The sequence below is a fragment of the Diceros bicornis genome, chromosome 3, assembly GCF_020826845.1.
Source record: "Diceros bicornis minor isolate mBicDic1 chromosome 3, mDicBic1.mat.cur, whole genome shotgun sequence".
Lineage (NCBI taxonomy): Eukaryota > Metazoa > Chordata > Mammalia > Perissodactyla > Rhinocerotidae > Diceros > Diceros bicornis.
Window position 1 is genome coordinate 54,241,806 of NC_080742.1, and position 25,626 is coordinate 54,267,431.

The 25,626-nt window shown below is 42.7% G+C and overlaps 1 protein-coding gene across 1 annotated transcript in view; it reads left to right on the top strand.

Annotated features, from left to right (window-relative positions):
- Positions 1-25,626, top strand: part of WIPF3 (WAS/WASL interacting protein family member 3) — an 86,362-nt gene that overhangs the window by 11,693 nt on the left and 49,043 nt on the right. Inside the window, exon 2 of the mRNA XM_058527621.1 lies at positions 8,891-9,046. Coding sequence (XP_058383604.1) covers positions 8,948-9,046 — 99 coding nt within the window. The 5' untranslated portion in view covers positions 8,891-8,947. The remainder of the gene's footprint in view (positions 1-8,890; positions 9,047-25,626) is intronic.

Consider the following 25,626-nt stretch of genomic DNA (forward strand, 5'->3'; position numbering starts at 1 on the left):
AAGAAAACGACATTTGAAAGAACTTTGCTTTCTGGAGAGGATCATATACTATTTTTAATTTAATACTTATCTCAAAGCAGTACTCATTTGGTCCTCACATTTGTGCAAATTGGGAAAGAAGAAACTCTATCTTTTTATACATGGAGAAATAGGTGAGCATTAAAGCCAGAACTAGAGACCAGTTCTCCCAACTATCAAACTGTTCCTGTTTGATTAAGTCATTTCTAACATGCCAAGTGAAGCTTTTCTAGTGAGCACTGTAAGCTTTGAGAACCCAACAGCCAGAATATATTTTATTCCACACTGATGATAAGGTCTGCAGTTGAACAGGAATTTCTCCTGCACGTCTCTTCCCTTCTTATTTTAGTTTGTAATATTTCTCTTTAATAATCATTAAAATTATTATTTCATCTGTGGACTCACATGGAACTTACATAATGTGCTGCTGCCAAGCTATGTCTCCATCTTTGGCTTGAGTCATTGGCACGACCCTTGATATATATGTTTTCTGTTTCTTCCCCAAGCAATACCAAGGCAATGGTATTTGGCATGACCTTTGGCCTCGGCAATACCAAGATACCTAAGACAGTCCCTATCTTTGAACCTTTGAGCAACCCGTGATCCAGTGAAGGGAGACACACAGACATGTGAAAAGAAAATTAACAGAGTGCCTAGTACCACAATAAAATTGTGAACAAAGTACTAGAGGAGCAGTAGCTCTGCCAGAGGGAGAAGAAAATCTGGGCAGAGAAGCTGGCACCTGAGTGGGTTTTAAAGGATTAGTAGGAATTTTCCAGTTGATGAAGGCTATCACATGTAGCCCGAATAGCATGGACAAAGACAGACAGATATAAAGAAAATGTTTGTAAGACAATGTCACAAGTGTGATGTGGCTACAGGATAGGATGCGTAGAACAGGGTGGAGAGTGAGATGTAGAACTTGATCCATAGTCATGAGCAGTGTATGTTAAATCGAGGAGTGATGCCCTGTGGTCCCAGTGGGGAGACCTCCAGTCAGTTTGTCAGACCTGGCCGTCAGTGAACTGTGCTTGCTGCCGTAGGAAGGAATCTGCCTGGTGACACAGAGGAGGGGGGCACCCTGCAGCAGGGTGAACTTCAAACTGGACGAGAGACTGGAGGTGTCAGAATCTGCCCTGGGCCCTCTGGCCCAGGCTGGAGGAGCAGTCAGGTGAAAGTACTCAAACTAATCTAAAATCTCAGAAGGAAAACTTGGAAGGATTTGTCTTGTAGACTTGTACCCTGTGCCACCTCCAGTCTGCACATTATTTCCTCAATGATTCTCGAAACAGCATTTTTTTTTTTTTAGGACCACTTGCAATCCTAAGAGAAAAGTTACCACCTTAGGCTTAGAAAGTAAGAAATACCCTCCTTATAAAATCTAACATCATAAAATAAATTAAAGAGGTGGTAACTTATTTTGTAAAATAACTCTATTTTATAACATTGATTACAGGTTTCCATTGAATAATAAACTCCTTTTGTATACTTAAAGCATACCTCAATTTTCCAAAATCAGAGATGCTATTTTACAGAAGCATAGGTGTTATATAAAATGAGGCTGACTTTTAAATGTGTGATTAATGTCATGTATTTTTAATAAGCCGAGTTCTTCTTTTAGCTAATTCAAAGGCAGGAAAAAAAAAACGACAGGAAATGAATATTTTCTCCTTTCTCCCTTGGGAACCACACACAGCGATTTTTATGGCATTTAGCCATAATATAAATACCTGAGTCAATGATAAATATTATCAATATCTCCATTTTTCCTTGCCAAATACTGTTCAAATATTCTTATGAATTCGATGAATGATCTGGGAACAAATTTGCGTTTCAATAAGAGTCTTATAAAAGGAAACCAATTTGTGAGCTCATTGTAGATGTGACTTACTAGGTTTCATATTAGATTGTGGACAAGTCTCCCGTAGACAAGTCTGCATTCATTCTTTAGGCATTTTAGCAGATAATTCACTATAATATCTGGTTGGTGCTGAGCAGATTCAGCTTCGAGAGCTATTGTCGGGGCTGGAGTTTCTCAGGTGTCAGAAATCCTTCATGTCACCTCTGTGAGAGGCGAATGGGCGCTCAGCTTGGTTTCCTTTTCACTTTCATGTGTCAATTCCAGCTCTAAGTTCAGTATGCCATTTTCATGGATCCAGCTTGCTGAAATTACAGGAGTCTACAGCAAAAGAGCCTTTTCAGTAAAGGACACAACTTCTGACTGTATGGGGCAGAGAGTTTTGTCATCCTCTAGAAGAGACCTTTTCAAACTTTAGCAGGTACAAAAATCACTTGTTGATAAGATACTCCCAAGATTCTGACTCAGTTGGTCTGGAGTGGAGACTGTGCCTTGCTTACATGCTTCCACATTCTAGAGCTACTCAAAGTGTGGTCCCCAGACCAGCAGTGTTGGCCTCACCTGGGAGCTTGTTAGAAATGCGGAATCTCAGGCCCCGCTCAGACCAACTGAATCAGAATCTACATTTTGACCAGACACCGAGTGCTTCATCCTCCATGAAAGTTTGGAAAGCATTGCTCTAGATCACTGTTCCCCAAAGCAAAAAGGCTTAGGTATCACTAAGGAAACCTGAAATGAGTTTAGATGGTACACCGATGAACATTTTTATTTTAAAAATTATTGCATTTATTTTTGTTGTTACCTTCTATTTATGGCAAATGATATTGGTTTTCCATTTACAGTAACAATTTAAAGTTTCTTTTGCAAAATAAACTTATACAACTAAAAGTAAGTTCAGGTGGTATGTGGATGTGATAAAAACTATAAAAGTCATATGTATACAAGTCACTTAAGTTAACATGGTGCTTAAGAGCGTGGACTCTGGAGCCAGACACGCCAGGTTTGAATGCCAGCTCCTCCACTGATTCACTGTGTGACTTTGGGTCAGTTTCTTAACCTCTCTGTGCCTCAATTTCCTCATCTGAAGACAGGAGATAATAATGGTAACTATCTGATGGGGGTATTGTGGGGCTTAAATGGGTTAACATATGAAAAGCTCTAAGAACAGTGCCTGACACATAGTAAGGGCTGTGTCAAAGCTAACTTGTTTTTCTATCGTCTAGAACACAAATGTTCAAGGATTTTTTATCCTGTGCTTTTTATTTCCTCCTACCCTATGCCCGGCTTCCCTGCTTACTCAGGCCGACATGCCCCACCTCCACAAAAAGGCTACATATTTCCAGGACTTTTATATCATTGAGGGGAGTGAGAAGAGCAACTTCTATTGGCCTGTCAGAGGATAGTCGTAACTGGGAGAGGTGATGTGTGGGGTGTGAGATCTTACAGGCGGGAAGTCCCAGGAGACTGTGCCCGAAGAATTCACTCATGAAACGATGAGGAAGTGACCACAGAGGGTGACCACTCATAAATCATTTTCACCATCACCTAGAGAGAAGGTTTTTTAAAAAAATCCCTTTATTATTTTACTTGTAGCTTTGGCAACTTTACCACATGTTTTTTGAGAACCTTTTTATGTGTGCCTTGAATGCTCATGGGCTTCTGGGTTGCGATTTCCTGGCCGCAGGGCACCTTTGATAAATAAATGTGACTGATCTGTCAAGTGGCAGGACCCTGCTGTGAGAAATGGGTAGCCTCCTGGGGCTCATTCGCCTTTATCAGTTCAGAGGTGAGAAATCTCTGTTCTCCTCCCCAGCCCCATTTCAGAGGCAAAGAAACAAGAGACTGAGTAGGACAGCATCAAAACATAAAAAGTTCTGAGTGCACAGAGAACCTTATTTTCCAATTCCTATTGAAATGTATTTTTAGAATCAGCCAAAGACACTTTTGTCAAATAGTAGCATTAATCCTTCTTGTTTATATTTTGTTAAATAGGCACGTTTTCTGTTTGTGAACAGCTGTAATCTGACAAACTCTTGAAAAGAAAGTGAGTTAGAGTTTTGACACCAGCAATTAGTGTGTACAAGTGTTTACCACAAGTTATTTCTCTTTGAAATAACTCACAAAGCCCAGTTGGTATATATACATATATAACTTTTTCTATTAACGAGATAGGCAAGCCCAGTGCACATCTATTTCTGAATGGATACAGACAGACTGATCAAGTGGGGAAGGGGTGGGAGTAGGGCGGGAGGGAGAGTCCATCACCTACACCGAGGGGGCATCCGTGCTCCTCCCCACCACCCAGCGCCACTAACTCCCCATGAAGAGGTTGCACTATGGCAGTCTCTGGGTCCTGTGTGACCTGCAGACATGTTCTCTTGGCCCACTGGTTTTTAAAAATGCCTTTTGAATCAGTTACCCACATTTCAAAACTGGATTTCACACAAAAATCTGGATTTGGGGCCTTTGGGGAAAAAATGAGAAGATCTGGCCAAAACTGGATTTGCATTCCCACTGAATATCCATCAGCCAGAGCTGAGAGGAGGCCTCCCTATCCAGACCCAGGCGGTCACTCTTGTTAGCCAGGCTCCTCCATTACTTCCTCACCTCTGAGTAGATGGTCACAAGTCGGCTCCCTGTCTGCAAGAGATGCTGGGAAAAGGAGTTCTTGGCTTCTGGCTGGGGGAGGCAGGACTCATCATGTGAGAAACTCCTCAGGCATAGGAGAAGTGTTCAAAAGGTGGTGGATGGCCACAACAAGACAGATATCCCCCCCTACCCCAGGAAGGAGACACTTGCAGAACAGTGTAGTGTGTTTTAAGCCCCTTGTGATTCCAGCCTTCTCCTCTTGTCTCCCATGCATGCAGAGCCTCCCAGGCTGCTTACCTTCTCCCACTTCTGTATCTCTGCTTGCATGCTACTCGTTCCGATGGAGGTGGTGATGGTGTGATGATGGTAAATATAGCTTCCAATTAAATGTCTGCTGTGTGTCAGGACCTATATGATGTTCTTCAGTTACAGGATTTGATTTAATCCTGGTAACTAACTAAGAATTAAGCATTATAGCTATTTTACAAATAAAGAAAATAAGACCCACTGAGGTTAAGTGACTTGACCAAGGTCACACAGAGGGAGAAGAGGGAGAAGTAGAACCCAGGTCTGCCTGACTCTTAAGACCAGTTCTGTCCCCTGCATTCGAGGTCTCGTGTGGAAGCACCTGTTAGTTCTGTCCCCCTCGCCACCCTGTAAGGGTACTTGAATATCTAACCTGCATTTCCATGCTGTTTTTCAGAGTTATTTCATGAGTTGGGAGAAAATATAAAAGCCTTTGAGCATCTGGCTTTTTTTATCCTAAACAATTTTTAATAGATTTCAGAGCAAAATAACATTTTTAAATGTGTCAGGAGAGCACAAAGCATCAAAGAGCTCATGGGTACAGCCTGTGACTTCCTGGAGCTGTGCATTCTTAACTGTCAGATTTTAACAAATACTTCTCTAGATAATTGCTTAATTATTATATCTGTCAAGAAGAAGCCTTCACTGCCATCAAGTACTGCATATAAAAATATCCTTTAATCCTAGAGTTTGAAAAAGCATTCCTGTGATTTCAGCAAGACAGAAGCCCAGTGGCACCTAATCGTTCCTGGATTTATAAGGATAAAACTAGACGGAGAGCTTAGGTTAGAGAGGAGCAGGTGGAAGAATTATACTTACCTGTATGAGGTCCCTTTCACTTGAGGGTCTCAGAAATATTTTTTAAATCTTTGCAAAATGGAAGCAGAGAAGTAATACTACCTGCATTATGCCAAGTTAGTAAAACAAAGAAATCAGGTTTCGAATCAGAGAGGTCAGGGCTTTAACTCAGCTCTGATACTCTTTCTGAAATTTAATAGAAACTACATAACCTCTCTGAGACGAAATTTAGCTATCTATTTTATGGAAATGTCAGTCTCTACCATAAAAGTTATTGAGAGGAATAAATGAAACAATGTATTAAAAGTGCCTAATGCAGTGCTAAGCACATATGGGGGTTCAAAAAGTTATACAGTGGGGGCTGGTCCTGTGGTGTAGTGGTTGAGTTTGGCATGCTTTGCTTCGGCGGCCCGGGTTCATGGGTTTGGATCCTGGGCACGGACGTACACCACTTGTCAGCCATACTGTGGCGGTGAGCCACATACAGAATAGAGGAAGATTGGCAACAGATGTTAGCTCAGATTGACTCTTCCTCAGCAAAAAAAAAAAGTTATACATCAGTCCTCATTATTCACTGATTCCATAGTTTGTGAATCATCTACTCGCCAAACTTAGTTTGTAACCCCAAGGTCAATACTTGCAGGTGCTTTTGTGGTCATTTGCAGATATTGGCAGAGTGGCAGAAATCTTGAGTGGCCTAATGCACACGTTCCCAGCTGAGGTTGAATAAGGCAACACTCTGTCTTCTCGCTTCAGCTCTTGTGCTGTAAACAAGTGTCCTTTTCCCATTCTATCTAGTGCCATGTTTTTCAAATTTTTGTGCTTATTGTTGGTGATTTCGCTGTTCTAAATGGCCCCCAGGTGTAATGTTGAAGTGCTGTCTGGTGTTCTTGAGCACAAGAAGGCTGCGATGTGTCTTATGGAAAAGATGTGTGTGTTAGATAAGCTTCATTCAGGCATGAGTTATAGAGCTGTTGGCCATGAATTCAGTGTTAATGAATCAATAATATATATTAAATAAATTGTCTTTAAACAGAAACACACATAAAACAAGATTAGATTTTAATGAGTTGACAAAAATCTTGTGACCCGATGTTCATAGGAACCTAACCCTGTATTTCTCCTAGCAGCAAAGGTTCAGTATTTGCTAACTCAGTATTCAAGGCAATGTTATAGAACATAACTGCTACCAATAATGGGAATTTGCTGTATTCGATTTAGTTCCTGTTTTAGATAGGTTAAATATTAGTAGCTATAACAAATTAACCCATACTCTCCATGGCTTGATGGTCTTCTACAATGATGAGCTCATGTACCTCTTGGGAACTCTTATGAAAACTATCATGGACTCTTTTCCCCCAAAATTGAACTCACAAATATATTTTATACCATTTAAATTTTTTATACAATTTTAGGGGATTCTTAACCCTGATGAAAACAGGCTAGTACCATAGATCCAGCAATTCCACTCCTAGGTACATGCCCAAAAGAATTGAAAGCAGAATCTTGAAGAGATATTTGTACACCAGTGTTCACAGTAGTAGTATTCACAATACCTAAAAGGTAGAAGCAAACCAAGTATCCATCAACAGGTGAATGGATAAACAAAATATGGTATATACATAGAATGGAATAATAAGGAATGAAATTCTGACACATGCTACAACATGAACGAACCTTGAAGACATTATGTTAAGTGAAATAAGCCAGATACAAAAGGACAAATAGTGTATGGTTCTACTTATTTGAGGTATCTAGAATAGGCAAATTCACAGTAACAGAAAGTAGAATAGAGGTTACCAGGGGCTGGGGGAGGGGGAATGGGAAATTATTGTTATTGGGTACAGAGTTTTTGTTTGGGATGAAGAAAAAATTCTGGAAATGGGTAGTGGTGATGATTGCACAACATTATGAATGTACTTAATGCCACCGAATTGTATACTTTAAAGATGTTAAAATGATAAATTTTATGTTATGTATATTTCACCACAGTAAAAACAAAAATTACATTGAAAAGAGGCTGGACTGTAGAACCTGATAAGCCTGGGTTTCAATCCCAGGTCTACCAGTTACTAGCTGGGTGTCACTTTGAGCAAACTACTTAATGTCTCTGAATGTCATTTTCCTTACCTATAAAATTGGGAATAAACTACTGACCTTAGAGGTTTGTTAGGGAAATTAAGGTGATTAGCCCGTTATATAGTAGCCGCTATATAAAAATGTAAAGACAACTAACATATATTAAGTAAGCAAAATCCGGTGGACTAATATTAAGAATAGAGTACCATGTTACATACTTGCTTTTTGCCACTAGGAGATAAGAATATTAACATGGAATAATACAAATTTCATAGGATTTTAAAGTTGAAGAAACAAAGACACAGACCTTATTCTGGCCTTCCAGTGACTAAAGAGACAGAAGGAACACAAAATCATCCCTAAGTCTGAGGTTAATTTCTGTTTCTGCTTAAATTGTTTTTAGATTCTCACATGGGTTTTCCTCGTTCTTATAAACTGTGGGATGTTTTATAAGTACGGGTTTTAAGCCTTTGTAGTGTGTCTTGATATGGGTTCTAAGACAAATGTCCACATAGACACACACACACACAAACACACACATTTATCTGGAGATTAAACATCCTACAGTAGTAACTGAAACAACTGTATTTGCAGAATTGTTCCAAAAAGCCCTCTGTGTAGCAAAAACTAGATATAAAGTCTATGCAGAGGAGAGGTGGCAGGCTCCCTGCCCAGATGATTGTATAGAACCAACAATACAGGAAGAGCGAGAAAAGTAAGAGTTGACAGTAGAGGAGGAAGCAGGAAAATGACTAATGCCCTTTGTAAGCCTCGCTCAAGGCTGGCATCATCAGTACCATTGAGCCTGTGACATTCAGAAAAGGTTAAATGTCATTCTGTTTGCTCTGCTTAGGAAAATGGGAGTATGTGCAGAATATTTTTAAATTGCATCAGAAATGATAAAACTAAAAGTTTAATGCTCAAGAGGTAGAATTCATTTTTTTTTTTTTTTGAAAAATCATTACGGAATGAGGTGTCGCTATTTATTGAGACATAAATAGCTAAATTTTGTGAGTTTTATCACCTAATTCTCTCTAAAATCTGGGTCCTTCTCTCAGTCTCCAGCACTTGACACAACGCCTGCCTCACAGTGGGCACTCAGTATTGATTGAAAGAATAAATGGTTGAATGGAGAAGTGAAAGAAGGAAACTCTCTCTAACATGCGTATGTCTGCACGACATATATTACCTGTGCACGAATAAAGACATCCACGTTTAAAACTATCCTTTTCTCTTTTTCAGAGCAGAAACCATTCTCTGGGGACCATTCATAAGCAAGAGACACCCACACGGTGACATATGCCAGTGCCACCTCCACCACCACCACCTCCTCCTCCTCTGCCTCCGCCTCCTCCGCCTCTGGGGGCTCCTCCCCCTCCCCCACCATCAGCGCCCCCGGTAAGACCTGTTTTTCAGTCTGGTTTACTGTCCAGCATAAGCTGCTTTGAATACACTTGAGCAGAAGGTTTTAAGTGTTCAGAACCAGCCACCACCTAGCACCTATGGCAGGTGGCATCTTAGGGAGCTGGCTCTGGTGGCTCCAAGGTCTGATTCCAAACCAGCCTGGCTAGGTATTTCTTTCTTCATTTCTTGGCAGCTCCCACCCTCTACCTTAGCGTCATTTGCAGACGTCTACATAATTTCTCTTCAAATTCCTGCTGCTCGATACAGGCTTCCCAAGTCTCTCTAATCGACTCCTCCACCTCCCTGGAAACCTCAGATGAGAGGCCATGCCCACGTGCACAGCCAGTGAGGAGTGCTGCAGAGTGAAGTTCCAGTGTGTAATCTGGATGGTGATATGGTAGCTTGGGCTTCAGTTGCGTGGTTCTGGGCCCAAGGAAGAGAAGTGTCATGGGAAACGCCACCACAAAATACAAATCTCTAAGTGAAATTTCCCTGTCTACACAAGACTGAATTCAGTCTATTTCAGTTTGTGTTACCGGATACTCTCTCTTAGTTGAATAGTTTGGTTTGGGTTTAGGAGAGGCACAGAGGGTGGTTCTTTTACTTTAGAACAGGAGTGCTCAACCTTTGCACCATTGACATTTGAGGCCAGAGAATTTTTGTCATGGAGGGCTGTCTTGTGCATTGTAGGATGTTTAGCAACATCCCTGGCCTCTACCCACAGATGCCAGTAGCATCCCTAATTGTGACAATCGAAAATGTCTCCAGCCATTGCCAAATGTCCCCTGGGGGACAAAATCACCCCCCCCACACACACTGTTTTAGAATGTCAGTGCTTAATGCTTACAGCAAACCTTTCCTCTGAGGAAAACCTGGAGCATTTCTCACACCCGCATTCTGCACACATCACTTCAGAGAGTGAGGTCTAACACGTAACCGCAGCTCCTGTTTTCAGGGGAAGATGAAAGGTACAGATGCCATGGTGATATGGCACACAGACGCAGGGCTGCCTAGGGATGATATGAGCCAAGTCAGCAGAAGCCAGGATTAGAGCCTCACCTGCCATCTTCCCCCGGGGCACACTCCTCTCCTCAGATGCATGGATGACATGACCATGGAGAGTATTGGTTGTGAAGGGAGGGCCTGAGGTCCTGCTACCTGGCCACAGGCCACAGTGAACGCCTGGGATGTCACTCTGTGACATTAGCTTTGTACACCAGCCATATCTGAAGTGCCAGGGACATAGACCTTTCTGAAATTTGGTCCTTGGTCTTGAAGAGAATGGAAAGAAAGCACATAATGCGAATTATATCTGAAAACTCTCTAACAGATGTACAGAAAGAATAGGAATAAGTGGTGAAGTTCTGCTGCTGAATTTGACCCCACAAGGGATAAAGGAGATGAATAAAAGAGATCAACAGTTTATAAGTGAAGGAAACATACATGAAACTCTCATATGGCTCTTACACAGACTTGTTAGCACTGAAGAAGTACAACTTATAATAACTTCAAGTACCACAATACACCCATAAACTAAGCCAGAATAAATAAACTTATCAAAACCCATATCATTGGGAATTTGGGGAAATAAGCCCTTTTAAACATTGCTGGTGACACACAAATACCTCATTCAAAATGTTGAATGAGCCCTTCTGGAATGTTCTCTGGTAGAAGACAATAAACCTGAATGTATCATATTTTTTCCCCTGGTAATCGAGTAGTTTTATTTTTGAGACTGACTTAAGAATTTAACCCTAAAGGAACCCAAAAGAGTTTATACAAGAATGTGCACAGAAATGCTATTCATTCTAGTGAAAAATTAGATCTTAAGTGTTTTATGAGAACTAAATGAAGTGTATTATGTCATGCTGTTAATTAAAAATTGCATTATGCCATAGTGTTAATTAAAAATTACATTTATAGCTGTGCTGATTATGGAAAGTAGATATGGAATGATGGATTAAAAACAATGCACATTTTGTGCATAATTAAATAACTATATAATACATGTAATAACTAACAAAAATCAGAAGAGAATTTTGAATGCTGATAATAAAATTTTAAATTTCATTAGGGAATTCTTTTTCTTTAAAGATGCTTGAGTTCATAACAAACAAAAATAATTCTATGTTTGGTTAATTTTTTGCATTACTTCCCCCATTCCTAATTTTTTTTTGCATTTATCTCATGGAGGAATAGATCAATTTAGGAGGAAAATAACCATATAAATTTTAATATTTTTTAGAACATATTTCTCTACAATCTGGCAAAAATATTTACAATGCATATTAAAGGCAAAGAATTAATGTCCTTAGTGTATAAAGAGCTCTTACAGAGCAATATGGAAATGATGAATAGAAAAATGGGCACGAGATATGACCAGGTAGAAGAAATATAAGTGTTTCAACCTCAATACAATTGAATAAACACAAATTAAAATAATGAGAAAACATTTTCATCTATCAATTTGGTGATGGTACTTTTTAAATGTTGGCTGGAGTGTTAGGAACCAGGCACTTATAACTCTTAATGGGAGCAAAAATTGGTATAATTCTCTAAAACAATTTGTTAATATTGATCAAAATCCTTTAAAAAATGGATATACTCTATGACCCAGTTTCACTTCAAGTAATTTACTTCAAGTAACTAATCATAGATGTACAGAAATGTTTAGCTATAAGATATTAATGAAAGCATTACTTGTAATAGCAACCAAAAAGGAAAGAAAAGAAACAATCTAAATTTTTAATACCAGGAGAGTCAATAAATAAATAATTATATAATCCACAAAATGGTATATGAGGCAGCCATTAAAAATCATATCAAGGGGCCAGCCCCGTGGCGCAGCGGTTAGGTGTGCGTGCTCCACTGCTGGTGGCCAGGGTTCGGACCCCGGGCACACACCAACGCACCGCTTGTCAGGCCATGCTGTGGTGGTGTCCCACATAAAGTGGAGGTAGATAGGCACCGATGTTCGCTCAGGGCCAGTCTTCCTCAGCAAAAAGAGTAGGATTGACACAGATGTTAGCTCAGGGCTGATCTTCCTCGCAAAAAAAATCATATCAAAATTATTTTTTAACTTCCAGTGTAATGATTGACTCAGGCAAGGATCATCCATGAAAGCTAAAACCACTTAGTGAAAGGTTTTTGAGGGACAGGATGTTCATAGGATCCCGTATCACCCACAGATTACTTCTAATTACAAGGGAGAAAATGTGCCTTTAAAATGGATCAAACTTAGTGTCACCTGTAATGGAATGACGTTATATCACAAAACTTTTGCTGTGATGCAACAAGAAATACACAGCATCACCGAGCCAAAAATGGATGTACTCTGAGCAAGCACTTTGACACATCCAGCACATGAGACCTTCTGCAACAGAGGCTGGCGAACTAGAGCGGAGCCCACAGTTCAGTTTTAGTACATACAGCCCATGAGCTAAGAATGGTTTTTACATTTTGAAATGGTTGAAAAAAATCAAAAGAAAAATAATATTTTGTGACACAATAAGTTATATGAAACTGAAATTTCAGTCTGTGAATCAAGTTTTATTGAACCGCAGCCATGCTCATTCATTTACATATTGTCTGTGGCTGCTTTTGTGCTGCAGTGGCAGAACATCAATTAAACAACTTGTTATTTCCCCCAAAATCAATTCCATTCTTCTCACTGGTTAACCTGTATTTTTAAAGTTATACTCAATTATTAGTATTGTATTTTGAATTTCAGCAATAAAAATTTTGTGGAAATTTGTTTTCTTTTTTGTTATATAGTACTTACATAACATCCCATGATTTTTGCCTCTTGGCCCACAGTGCCTAAAATATTTACTATCTGGCCCTTTACAGAAAATGTTTGCCAACCCTTGTCCTACAAGATAGCTGGCTTCATTCAGCCTTCCTTTCATTAGCAGCAGCCAATGATCTTGGTATTGTCAGGGAGAGGGGAATTTCCCCCTCCCCTTCTTGAGTTCTTTTGGCTGGTCTAATAATTAAATTGACACAAGATAGATTAACAGGAGAAAAAAAAATTAGTTTGTATCTACAGAGGTCTCATAGAAATGGGACCTGAAGAAATGACCAAAGCAAGCAGGTTTTATACTTTTTAGACAGAAAAACAATAAATTTGTGAGAAATTGACAAGACAAAGGAACTTGGGCTTTGGGCACTTAATTAGTGAAGAATCTAAGCAGAATTTGCTTACACGGCCTTCTTGGCCCTGAATTCCCTGTCTCTAGCCATAAGGATGTCTCTCTACCTTTTGGTACAGGAAAGGTACCTTTCAGACCGGAGATTTATTTCCTGCTTTTAGGGGGACAAAGAGAGGAAGGTCAGAGTGCCCTTTTGGCACTGGCGGTTTCTCAAGTAACTTTAGTTCAAAATAGTCAATATGCCAGAGTGGCATATTTTGGGGAAGCCTTCCCTGAGCCCCAGCAGTACACTTGCATCAGATCATGTCCCTCCCCTGCATCACCTTTCAAGGACTCCCCATGCCCTCTTAACTGTAGCCCACCCCACCTGCATGATCTGGCCCCTGCCTACCTCGCAGACCTCATACTGTGCCTCTCCCCCCAGGCTTCCCACTTTAGGACTTACGCATAGCTGTTCCTTCTGCCTGGAAAGCTCTTTCTGCTCATCGTAGCTCAGATGCCACTTTCTTGAGGCATCATGTCCTCACATCCCACACTGGCTTTTATAACATGCTTTTAAACCCCTCCTTCATAGCAGTTGTCAGCTTTTAATTTTGTTTTTATTTGACTGGGGTCCATATTTTATGTTTTGTGGCCTTTTGTGTCCCTAGTGCCCGGCTCAGAATAGGCACTATGCTCATTGAGTGGATGGATGGATGGATGGATGGATGGATGGATGGATGGATGGATGGATGGATGGATAAATGAATATCTAGGGATTCTAGATAGGGATTAAGAAGTGGAGTTAAATCTCTTCATAACCAGTGTTCAGGACTTTAAATGTCTGTGCTCATGGACCAGCATATCAGGTTTTATTATGTGTAATCTGTGCACGGAGGGGGCATTTTATGTGATATATCTGATCCTGTGTAATGAAAAGCATCCTATCAGACTTCACCTTAGCTCTGGAAGATCTTCAGATGAGACCAGGGCTAAAAGTTGTTTTTCTCCCTCCCACCTCTCACCTCTCTCCTTCCTGCTCCTCCCATCCTCGTCTCCTCTTCTTCTCTTATGTGCATCTTTTCTTTTTCTAAGAACATGAGAGTGGAACAGGGAGAAGGACCACCGGCGCCTGCCAGTGTTTTGGAGCAGGCTCTAACTGAGAGCAGACAGCTCTTGCCATCTTGTTTCCCTTCTGTTCTGGTCCCCATCCCTCTGTCTTTTGAGCTTTACTCCTTTGTCACATCCCTTACCAGTATTAAAACTGCATACACAGTACATCGGTCCACTTAGAATCAAGTTATTATTGTTGCTCCGGTTACAGAATGTAACTTTAAAAAAAAACTAAAGAAAATACAATGAATTTGATTTTCGAAATGCAGCAGAATTTTACTGAACTTTTGTTTTCACATCTACTCTGACCCCTTGGTAATGTCCAAGATGAGAGAATAAATTCCTTGAGGGCCTGTGATTTCTGTTTTCTTGCCCCAATCCCAGAACGTTGTCTACACAAGAGGAAGCAGATATGTGTGTCTCTGACCAGCTGATAAAGTCTTTGGAGTTGGGTTGCCCAGGCAAAGCCTGACAGTAGGGTCATGGCCACAGCACGTGTGTTTATTTAAAAAGTAGATTGGTAAATTTTTGTAGCATTATTTTCTACTGTGCTGTTCAAGCTTAAACATCCAAAGGAGGAAACAGTTCTCCTAGGGGAGGCCATATCCTATTATCTAAAAAGAAAGGGGAAACTGGCTTGATAATCATTTATTTACCATGAAAAGCAAACTCACAGTGCCATATATTTCTGCCTGCCTGTTCGGGGTGAGGGTGGAAGGGGGGTATGGGGAAAGGGTGGGAGGGTAATGTGTAATAAAATGCTGAAGGGAAATTACAATGAGAAGCATATTGTGGCCCCTCGTCGTTCTGTCCCCTCATTACTGTTTGCCAGAGTCTTTGTTTGCAGTCAAGAGACAGTGAGATAATTTTTCTCCTTGTAGTCTAAGGATTGCATGATTCATGGGCAAGATAGACTTTCAGTGGCAGGAAATACCAGCTGTGGCTTACATTGGGAAGTTTTCCCACCATCTCTAGGATACAGGAGCTCATGTGGTATAGAAAAACATGTCAATCTGTGAAAGAAAACAGAGTGGTATCTGAAATCCCATGAGAGCCTTTTTTGGAGTTTTATGTTTGCTGTGGTAAAGAAAAAATGCAGGAGTTGGAGGCGCTAGGTGGATGGGGGCTTAGCAGAATTGCATATTACCCTATATTCTGGAAAAGTTAATTTGCATGTTTACTGGTGCATTTGGAATAATGAGAGGCTTAAAAAATCTTAAACACTGTCACTCAGATTCTCCTGACACTCTGGTGCTTTGATTAGTGTCACTAATGAACGATTGGGGACATTTACCCAGGGTTGACAGTGGCCACTGGGACAAGGGGAAGGCTTTTGTATTAGGCCAAGCTATTAGGATAGTTTTAAATTGACACTTGGTCTCTGCTTAACAGTTCGCAAAACTACACCTTTGTCTTCAAGTAATTTAAAAAACTTGCTTCTCCCTCTCCCCTTTGCTGGTTTGCAGCTGCAAGCAGTAACACTGCTTCAGGGAAAAGACCAGGCCAGCTTTGCAGGTCTGTAGGAGAGAGAGGTGAGGCAGCGCCTGCCACTCATACTTCCAAAGGGCCATTCGGGATGGTATTTAAATGTGTTTCTTTTTTCACAGCTGTGAGGTGGGAGGGGCGGCAGGAACAAAAAGGAAAAGGCTTGCAGTGGTGCCTGAGGCAGCGATTACGCACTAATAATGCCTGGGATTTGGCAAGAAAAGCCTGCGAGCGCTTGTTAAAGGCGTTTATCAAATGTCATAGGAGCCCAGGAGCGGAGCCTCAGCTACTCACAGAGTCTGAGCCCAGGGCTGTGGCAGGAAGGTGCCCTGGGGTAGGAGGCCAAAGGACGATCCTCAAAAGCCGCAGCCACCTCTGTAGCGATGATCACCAACCAGAGCTTTGTTTTACACCGAATCTGCTGGCTCTTGGCCTCTGAAATCTCTTAATTACAGTGTAACTAATTATTCCTAGAAAACTGCCAGGGAACGGTTCCCCCCACCCCAGGGCTATCTTTTCATGTATACGCTGTTGTACTTAGGAGGGCCACCAAGGTTTGGAGCCTGGGATCTTTGGGGCCATGTCACCTGTCTCCTTAAATTCTCTTTCCTTTCTTGCCATAAAAGGAAAAGAACTACCAATGTCAGGTTGCTGCTGGCAATCAGACATCCAGCCCTGACCGAGCAGAGAACGCTGCAAGCAAGTGGGGAGGGGTGCCAGCACCCTCGGAGCATGAGCACATCTCTGCAGTGGGTGTTGGCAGCCATAAAAGTTGTTTCCTAGAATGTTTAATGAAAAGGTAACATGAAGTGAAAAAAGCAGGCTACACGTAGGTAGTGTGGTCCCACCTCTATGAAACAGAACAAAACTGTGTGTGCGTGTCGCTCCTGCGCCCTCAGATACTAAGACTGTAAGGAGATAGAACACATTAGCATCACTGGTTATCTGGGGGCCCAATGGGTGATTTCTGTTTCTTTTTTGTGTGCTTCTGTGTTTTCTCAAATATCTGCACAGAGCATTTATTACTTTTATAATGAGAAGAAAAGGTTTTGAAAAAGAAAATGGAATGAATGATGGTTTACCAACTGGCTGAGTTGGATCGTATAACAATAATGTACAATAATAATAGCAGGCATCTACCGATGTACCAGGTACTGCGCTAAGCACTTAAGGTGGATTATCTAAATTCATATTTACAACAATCCAGTGAGGTGGGCACTGATAGTGCCATTTTACAGATGAGGAAACTGAGGCCCAGAGAGATTACTAAGGCCCAGTGTCACACAGCCAGTAAGTGGTGGAGGCTGGATTCCTCCCTAGGCTCTCTGAGAGCCTGACTGCTCTGTGATCTACTACTTCCAAATGTGTGTAGAGGGGGAATAAGCTGATGACTATAGCATCAAAAGCTTATGTAGTGCTTACTATATGCTTTGTGTTGTTCTAAGTGCTTAGCACATTATTGAGTTACTCTTCATAGTAACCCTTTGAGGCAGGTACTGTTGTTATTCTCGTTTTGTGGATAGTTAACTGAGGCACAGAGGGGGAAGTGACTTACCCTGGATCACACAGCTAGCAAGCGGCAGAGCCATGGTTTGAATGTTGGCAGAATGGTGCCAGAGTCCCTGCTCTGAACCACTAAACCAACTGCCCTCTGATATAGACCACCTCAGAGATTGCCCCTACTGCTTGAAACTACAAGCCAAGAGTCCATGGTTTCCTCGGCCCACACCTAGGACACAGCTCCCAGATTTCTTCCTGTGTCCCCAAGCCTCCTCCTTAGATTGCTCTTTTCTTTTTTTCTTTATGGTTCCATCATTTCCTCCCACTTGTTTGTTGGTTTTTTCTCCTTTTTAATAGGAAAACCTTTTGCAAGTTACCCTCTGAATAAAACCCATGGTTTAACAGCAGAGAATGGGCATTAAGGAAGCAGATACAATGCAAAGGAACTCAGGTTTGCCTTGTCTTTTGTTTACAGCTGGGCTGTTGATGGGCTTGGAAAAGACAGGGTCTCGGCTGCTAGCGATGCTGGGTACACAGTGGGGACAGGAAAGCCACCATGCAGATTTACTGAGCTTTTGCTGCACAGAATTACCCAGTCTCTGCCTCTGAAGAGTTTAGAACCTGAGTCCAGAGAAGGCTGGGCTTGTCATCGATCACTGCTCTGTCGTGGAAGTGCTGAGACAACAACTGGTTATTCCCAGACCGGAACTTTGTACCTTGCGTTGCTTCTTCATTACGTGTTTCCCGCATGTGGGATCCTTGGAGTCTCATCTTTAAAGAGCCCTCATGTCCTCTGCATTAGTCCCCTTTCATCTTCCTAAGCTTGCTTCTCTGAGCATCAGGCACTGGATGTGTCTTGCTAATGCTTTGAGCTCTCTCCTGAACAGACGAGTCAAGGGATGAAAGGACCTTGGGGCCAGCAAGCAGTTAGTGAGTGACTCCGAGACGGAGTCTGTGCCTAGGTCAGTACTAGGCACACAGTGGGCACTCAGTACCTAGCATTACTTCCTGAACTAGTGAGTTTAGCGAAGATGTAATTCACAAGGCAAACCCACTGTGAGCTAACCAGCCACGACTTTTACATCTTCCACCTGCTTAAGCTTGGAAAGCCAGACACATTCTATGTTGTGTCCTGTCAGAACACCATCAACACATTCACATTTTACTAAGAATGCTTTATAAAGCAAATGCAGTTATATCAGAAGTAACAAATTTAGGGATAGCAGAAGTTAACACCCAGGTATTATTTTAAAAGCCATTAAATGTCCTTTGGCACAACCCTCCCCATTCCAGTTTGTTATTGTTTCCAACGAGAACAGATCATGTACTTTTGCTTTACATAAAGACATTTAAAAACCGAGGGAAAGCAACAGTGTACCCATTTTGTACACGGTAGCAATTGATTTCCATTTTAATAAGGTCTGTTCACAATAGAGGAGTCTGAATGTGTTTTCAAGCTGGTGGAAGCAGGATTCCACCTGTACCACATTCACGATTTAAATCACAAGGGTGTAAAAGCATGTTTGTGTCCAATATCATCCGCTCAGCCATGCCAAGCTGTCAGTTTCAGCAGGGAGCACGTAATGATGCAATGTGGTGTGTTAAAAGACAAAAACAAAAACATGTGGGCTTTAGAGTCATACACATTGGAAACTGCATCCCTGCTGTGCCGTTTACTTCCTATGTGATGTCAAGCAAATCAGTAGTAACTCTGAGTCTCAGTGTTCTCCTCTATAAGTGGCAATAATAATGGCTGCTTCCTAGGGCACACTGCCTGTAGCATGGAAGCTCCATGAAGGGAGGGGGTTTTGTCTGTTTTGCTCACAGTGCATCCTCAACACCTGAGCAGGGCCTAGCATGTAGTAGTCGTTCGGCAAATATGCATTGAATGCACGAATCACAGATTGTTGTGAGGATCTAATAAGATAGCGATAGAAGCTGCATCCTCAACACCTGAGCAGGGCCTGGCATGTAGTAGTCGTTTGGCAAATATGCGTTGAATGCACGAATCACAGGTTGTTGTGAGGATCTAATAAGATAGCGACAGAAGCTGTATTTACGCAGTGCCTGCTCAGTCAGTGGTGGCTGCTGTTATTCCAGGGACTAGGAAACAATGGGGCGAGTACCAGATCCAGGACTGATAAATTGAGGGCAAAGGCCCGTGTGGTCAGCGCAGGGCAGGAGGTCAGACCCCAGAGGTCAAGATCAAGGTTAAGAGCCTGAGTATTCAAAGAGGGGAGTCAGGCCAGCAGTCTGAAAATAGTCCAAAAACAGGTGGGCAGCAGTTATGACCTGTAGGTTGTCAGGGCGTCCAAATCCACTGTGCTGGTCCCTGATCCCATAGCATGATGCTGAGGAGTCGCGTGGTTTGCCTTCTCTCCTCTTTCGTGCCTTGTACTGAGTTGAGTGGCCTAAGTCCACGGGTGTAGCGCTAGGTACCCGGAATCAGCCACAGATTGGAGCGAGGAGCCCTCAGCTGTGGGACCAAGACTGTGAGCAAGGAGGGACGGGAGATCTGGGGGTGACCTTTAGGATCCACTCCAGTGGAATGGCAGCCAGGTTCAAATATTTAAAACATTTAAAGGAGGCTTTGTTTTCTCAGCTGCTCTTTGGTCATTTTACAGGCAGCTTCGGCAGTAGCAGACCAAGAGGCTGCAGAGAGGAGGGGCACACGTTCCCTGAAAGGTTTAATGGTGATGCTTGTGAAAGAATTCTAGATTGCCCGGCTCTGAGCTCCTATCTAAAGCAAAGAAAGATGTTCTTTGAGCCTTGTGGCAACTCCAGGATGCTGAGATTCAAATACTATGGCTTGGTCTTTCTCTGCCTGGCTGAAACTTTCGTTTAAACATCTACTGACCAAGAGAATTTGAACACTGATAGGATATTGGTTTAATAAAAAGAAATTATAGTTAATTTTATATAATCATACTGCTGTTACGTTTTAAAGAGCTCTTTCCTTTTATATCATACAATGTTGGATGTATATATATATTTCTCTTGTGTGTGTGTGTGAGGAAGATTTGCCCTTAGCTAACGTCTGTTGCCAATCCTCCTCTTTTTACTGAGGAAGATTGGCCCTGGGCTAACATCCGTGCCCATCTTCCTTGCTTTATATGTGGGACGCCTGCCACAGCATGGCTTGATAAGTGGTGTGTAGGTCCACACCCGGGATCCGAACCTGCAAACCCCGGGCCACCGATGCAGAGTGCATGAAACCAACCACTATTCCACCGGGCCGGCCCCATGGATATATATTTTTAATAAGCAGGGATTTGGAGAGGAAAAGCAGGTCGGGGTAAAGATGGAACAAGATTGGCTGTGAGTTGATAATTGTTGAAGCTGGATGATGGTACATGGGGGCTCATTATACTACCCAGCTTTTGTGTGTGTTAATTTTCCATAATAAAAAAATTTTAATGGACATCAACAACCTCAAAATATGCAAAATAGAAGTAATTTAGCATAACCAAGGAGGGAGTTATGTAGCATGCTTTCATTAATTCAGATGGATGTTTGAGAGCAAATATTACATGTATTTTAATTTTAAAAAATAAGACCCATGTAGGCACAGAACGTCTGCTTGAAATTCTCTGTTACCTCCTCCGCCCATGTAATCTGCCTCCTGTTTTTCTAGGGATTAATGTTAAGATTTTTAGCACCACTTCCCTACAACAGAGGTGTCATCTCTGAGCATTGAGCTGATTTATGGAATGGTTTGGGTTTTTTCACAAAAAATCTGAGAATTGATACAAGTGACTTTGAATGAGAATGTCAGAGAAGCTGTGAGGCCGGCCGTCACAGTCTCCCTCGCTACTTTTTATTTAAATAAACCTTGAGACCTAGTGCCAACACCAGATAACAGTGGTTTGTGAAACTGTTGCATTTACTGTTCTCTTCCCCCGGTACAAGGACACCTAGCACGAGCTGGTGTTTTCTCTTCTGACAAAGCACAGAGGACTGTGGGAATTATTAAAGCAAAACTTTCCCAGCTGGCAATGCTTGTCAACACCAAGGTCACCCAGACATGGAAGAATTGTCACCTTCAACATTCTCTCCTCTCTGATTAAATGCCTCTTGTGATTATATTGCTGAAGGATTTCAGAGAGTGGTGAGGGGAAAGGAGCTTTAAAACCAACTCTGAGGCAAAATCTTTGGACGTGGAGATAGCTTGGAAGCATTATGGCTTTGAAAAAACCTTATGGGTTCATGAGCAGGTGAACAGTGATTCTCAAGAAGCCAGATCACAGGACTTCTTTAAACCTCACAACTGTGAAATAGACTTTTACCCTTTTGGCATCGCAGACTGTCAGATTTTTCTGGAAACTATTATTGGTTTGACTAGAAGAAAAAATAGTACAACCATGCTGGGGGTCAGACCTATGAAAGGAGGGGAGCACAGCTGCCCCTCTAGGCTCTGTACACAGGGCACTGGCCCAGCAAAACCCATTCCTTTAGCTCCAGGGCCCCTTGTGCAAACACAGCTGAGGGCTGGTCCTTGAGTTACTTTTTTTGCCATTAATTCACAACTATTGCTAAAAAGTATGCCCCAAAAGCACATTGTTGTATCCAACAGAAAGGATTTTTTTAAAAAAAAAAAGCCAGTTGCTAAGGGAAAGAGACTTACTGGAAATGTGGCGTGCCTTGGCTCACTTCTTCAAAGGCCACGTGGAGATCTGGACCCACCCAGGGGAGCATGCCACGCTTTTTTCCCCCTTAAGAATTGCTGCAGAAAGCTGGGATTGGGATGGGGAAAAGTAGAGAGTCACCACCAATAATAACAGCGATTCGAGGGGGGAGGAGCACTGTGCCTACTGGGCATACCTGTATGGCCTCGGTGCGTGGGAGCACACCTGAGCTGGGAAGGGAAGGCCCCAGGCTTCCATGTCAGATAGAACCTGACTACTAGAACTTGGCAAATCACTTTAGAACTCGTTTCCTCACCTGTGAAATGGAAATAATAATACTCTATGGGATGGTAAAGGAATTAATTGAAGTGATGCTTTGAAAACATTGGCCCAGTGCCCGACACAGACTAGTGCGCCATTCTGTTAGCGGCAGCCCCTCCACCCCATCCCCCACGCCTGGATCAGAGCGCAGCCTCACTGGGTGTCACACTGTTCTCTCCAGGAGTACGGTAAACTCTTCTGTGTCACATTCAACTATTGCCAAGCCCTCCCTAGCTGTCAGTTCCACTCATCTTAGTGGGGTTTGATAAGGAGCCTTCTGTTTCTGTGCCAGGAAAGGCTGCCCTCGGGAGGACACTGAGACTGGGGTGGGGAAACAGAGGTCGGCGATTTCCCTTTTCCCTGGGGCTCTCCAGGGCAAGAGGTGAGGGTCATTTCCTGGTGTCCAAGATTTTCTCCTTGGCGCACTGGTTTTCCAATTTCCATTCCAGTAATTTCTCAGCAGGCTGCAAACTCATACATCAGCTCCTCTTTGCCTTCTTGGGGCCATCACTTTAGTCCAACCTCCTCTTCCTTTTTTGACCAAATATTTCATTGAATCATCAATTCCTGACCCTCATCTGGGAAAAACCGTGGCTGCTTCTCCTCACCAGGGCCATTCAAAACCACTCGCTCCCTCCATTAACTTATGTTAACATGAATAATACAGTTTTCTGGTCGAGGCAGATATATTTTCCATTAGTAACGGGGCCAGACTTGGTCTCTTTGGCTTGGATAAGAGCAGTAATCAAGTGATTGGCCTGGAACGCTCAGTGAACTTCATGAAGTTCAGTGGCGTTCCTTCCTGCTGCACTCTGGCACATGGAGGTGAAGTCTGTTGGCGAGACCAGCCACATGCCTGTGCCTCACCTGTGCCCTCTGTGTGACCTTGGACTTCTCTGTCCTTCACTTCTCAGGCTGCATCGTGGGGGACAGTCCTATAGGGAGAGAGATGGAGCTGCTGTTGATTTCCTTTTTATTTCATTTTGCTTTTGTTCTGTTTCAATTTAATTATTGTTAGAAAAGCTGTTCTAAAGCTTTAAACATGTTCTTCAAAGTCTGGATTCTAGGGTGCAAGATGGGTGGGGGGGGCAGGGTAAGGGGAGAAGAGAGGACATGACCACACCACACCAGCTTCCTTGGGCAGGTATGAGGAACCAGCGAGATTCTTTATGCAAACTCTCCACTCACACACAACACACGCATCCTTGGTTTAGCTCTGAGGTGAAATGAATGGATATATGGCAGCTGTAACAGGACACGTTATTCTGGAACGTGTTACTTGAAGGCCCAGACCCCAGGAGAACCAAGACCAGCAAGAATCACCCAAATGCCAAGTTTCATTGTTCTCTGCTTTGACGTCCAGAGCACTAACCCTCAGGGCCCCCTGACCCACCGTAACTTCTCGTATGTTGTCCCCTTCAGGTGACAGCCCCTTACCCTCTCTACTTGAGGAGTCAGTGCATTTCACCAAACCTCTGGTTCTCTGCTGCTAAATATAGCTGCTCCCTACCCTGAACTCGGGGTTTCTGCCACAGACCCAAGACTAAGGCTGAGTTTCACGTTGGGAGGACAACGCTGGAAAAAGGAGAGGTGCATCCAAAGTCGCTTGTTGGCATGGAAACGTCTCCATGGCAATTATAATAGTACCTTTGTATTATTACTCAAAATAGTGATCCTTTAACATACTACTGTAGACAGTTTAACACATACCTTCCCATAGAGTCTCATTGGATCTTTCCTCACTTCTGTGAGATAGATAAGATCATTGTCTAACTTGGGGTTCCCCGAAAAGTAGACTTTGAGACAGGTGTTCGGGTGCAAGTAGTTTATTCGGGAGGTGATTCCCAGAAGCCCTGGCAAGGGAGTGAGAAAGTGAGATAGAGGAGGAAGGAAAACAAGTGAAAGGTGTGTGGGAACTGGAGCTCCATCCTGCAGGGGGCCCCGAGAGACTGTAGAGCCTGCGTGGAGTTGTGCCATTGCAGAGTGCGGGGCTGGGGTTCTTATCCACCAGCTCCTGTCACTGTCCCGCACTGTCACAGTCCTGCAGGCGCTGCATTCACCTCTAGGGAATTCCCTCTGCAGAGACCAACCAGCGGTTAGCACACGGGAACTGTCTGGTCAGCCTCTGGGATGATGGGCTGAGCAGATAATGCATGGGGCACCAGCAGCATCTGCTGTGGTCATCGCAGATTCATAGAGGAAGAAGCCGAGGCCCAGTGAGGTTAAGTACGTGCTCAGAGTCACACAGCTGGTAGAGTCTTTGTACTCCTTCGCCTGCATTCTGTCCCTTGCACCACATCACCTCCAGGGCTGTGGTTATGGCAGAGATGCCTGGGACATCCCCTAAAACCCCAAGGTAGCCAGTGTTAGGAGGCCTGAGAGCAGGACTGGCAGAATGGCCTTCTCTGATAGTACTGCTCACATTTTGATTTCCACAGGGCCCTTTGCATGACTGATGGGGCCCCTTTTTTTTAGAGGTAATGTAGCGTGGTGGTTAAGACTTCTGAGCGAGACTCCCTGTGTTCCTGTCCTGCAAATGTGTAGCTTTGGGCAATTACTTAAAACTTTCTGTGCCTTAGTTTTGTTCTCTATTAAAACACTATCTACTTCATTACGGTTGATGTAAAGGCTAAATGAATTAATACATGCAAATTGCTTAGCAGGAGATAACCGTAAAAGTGTTAGTCGGTGTTGTTATTGTGCATATGGATGCTCTTTTTCCTTTTACTAGCATTGTCCTGGCTTTAGAATTCATATGAACTCGTTATAAAACAAAAGCTCACATTTCATTGCTGCATTCATGTCTGGGAAGCATCTCGCCAAGTTTAAACACCATTACACTTCACATAATTTGTTTATCACCTGTCTTCACTGCATGTGGATGAACTCCCTAAGGATGGAGATTGGAGATCCATCATGCCAGCCTCGCCCTTCACGGAATGAGCACTGCCAAGTGTCGTGCCTGGCCTTGGGAGCTGCTCAGGAAATTCGTGTTCAGTGAATGAGAGTGCACCCTCCCTGGGCTTCACTGGTGACGCCAAAGCTCATGTTACACAGCCAAGCCACCTGCTGATGGTGACATCAGCATAAAAAGAACTTAAAAGGTTGCACCAGATATGCACTCCTCCCAGAATTTTCTCTATATTTATAGAACACTATTCTGAGGCCCTCAAAAGAATTTTCAGCTGTGGCTCAGTTCTTTAATCCTCAGTGAGATGAAATTGGAAGCTAAAATATGGAGTGTGGCATTTTGATATGCGATATTAACATCTACCAGTAATTATTGGTATTATTGTTTTATTACAGATAACACTATGTGGCAACATGTAGACTAACTTTAACATCCGTTTGACCTTGAGACACTGTTAAAATGGGTCAGGGTAAAATTGGATGTCCTGTT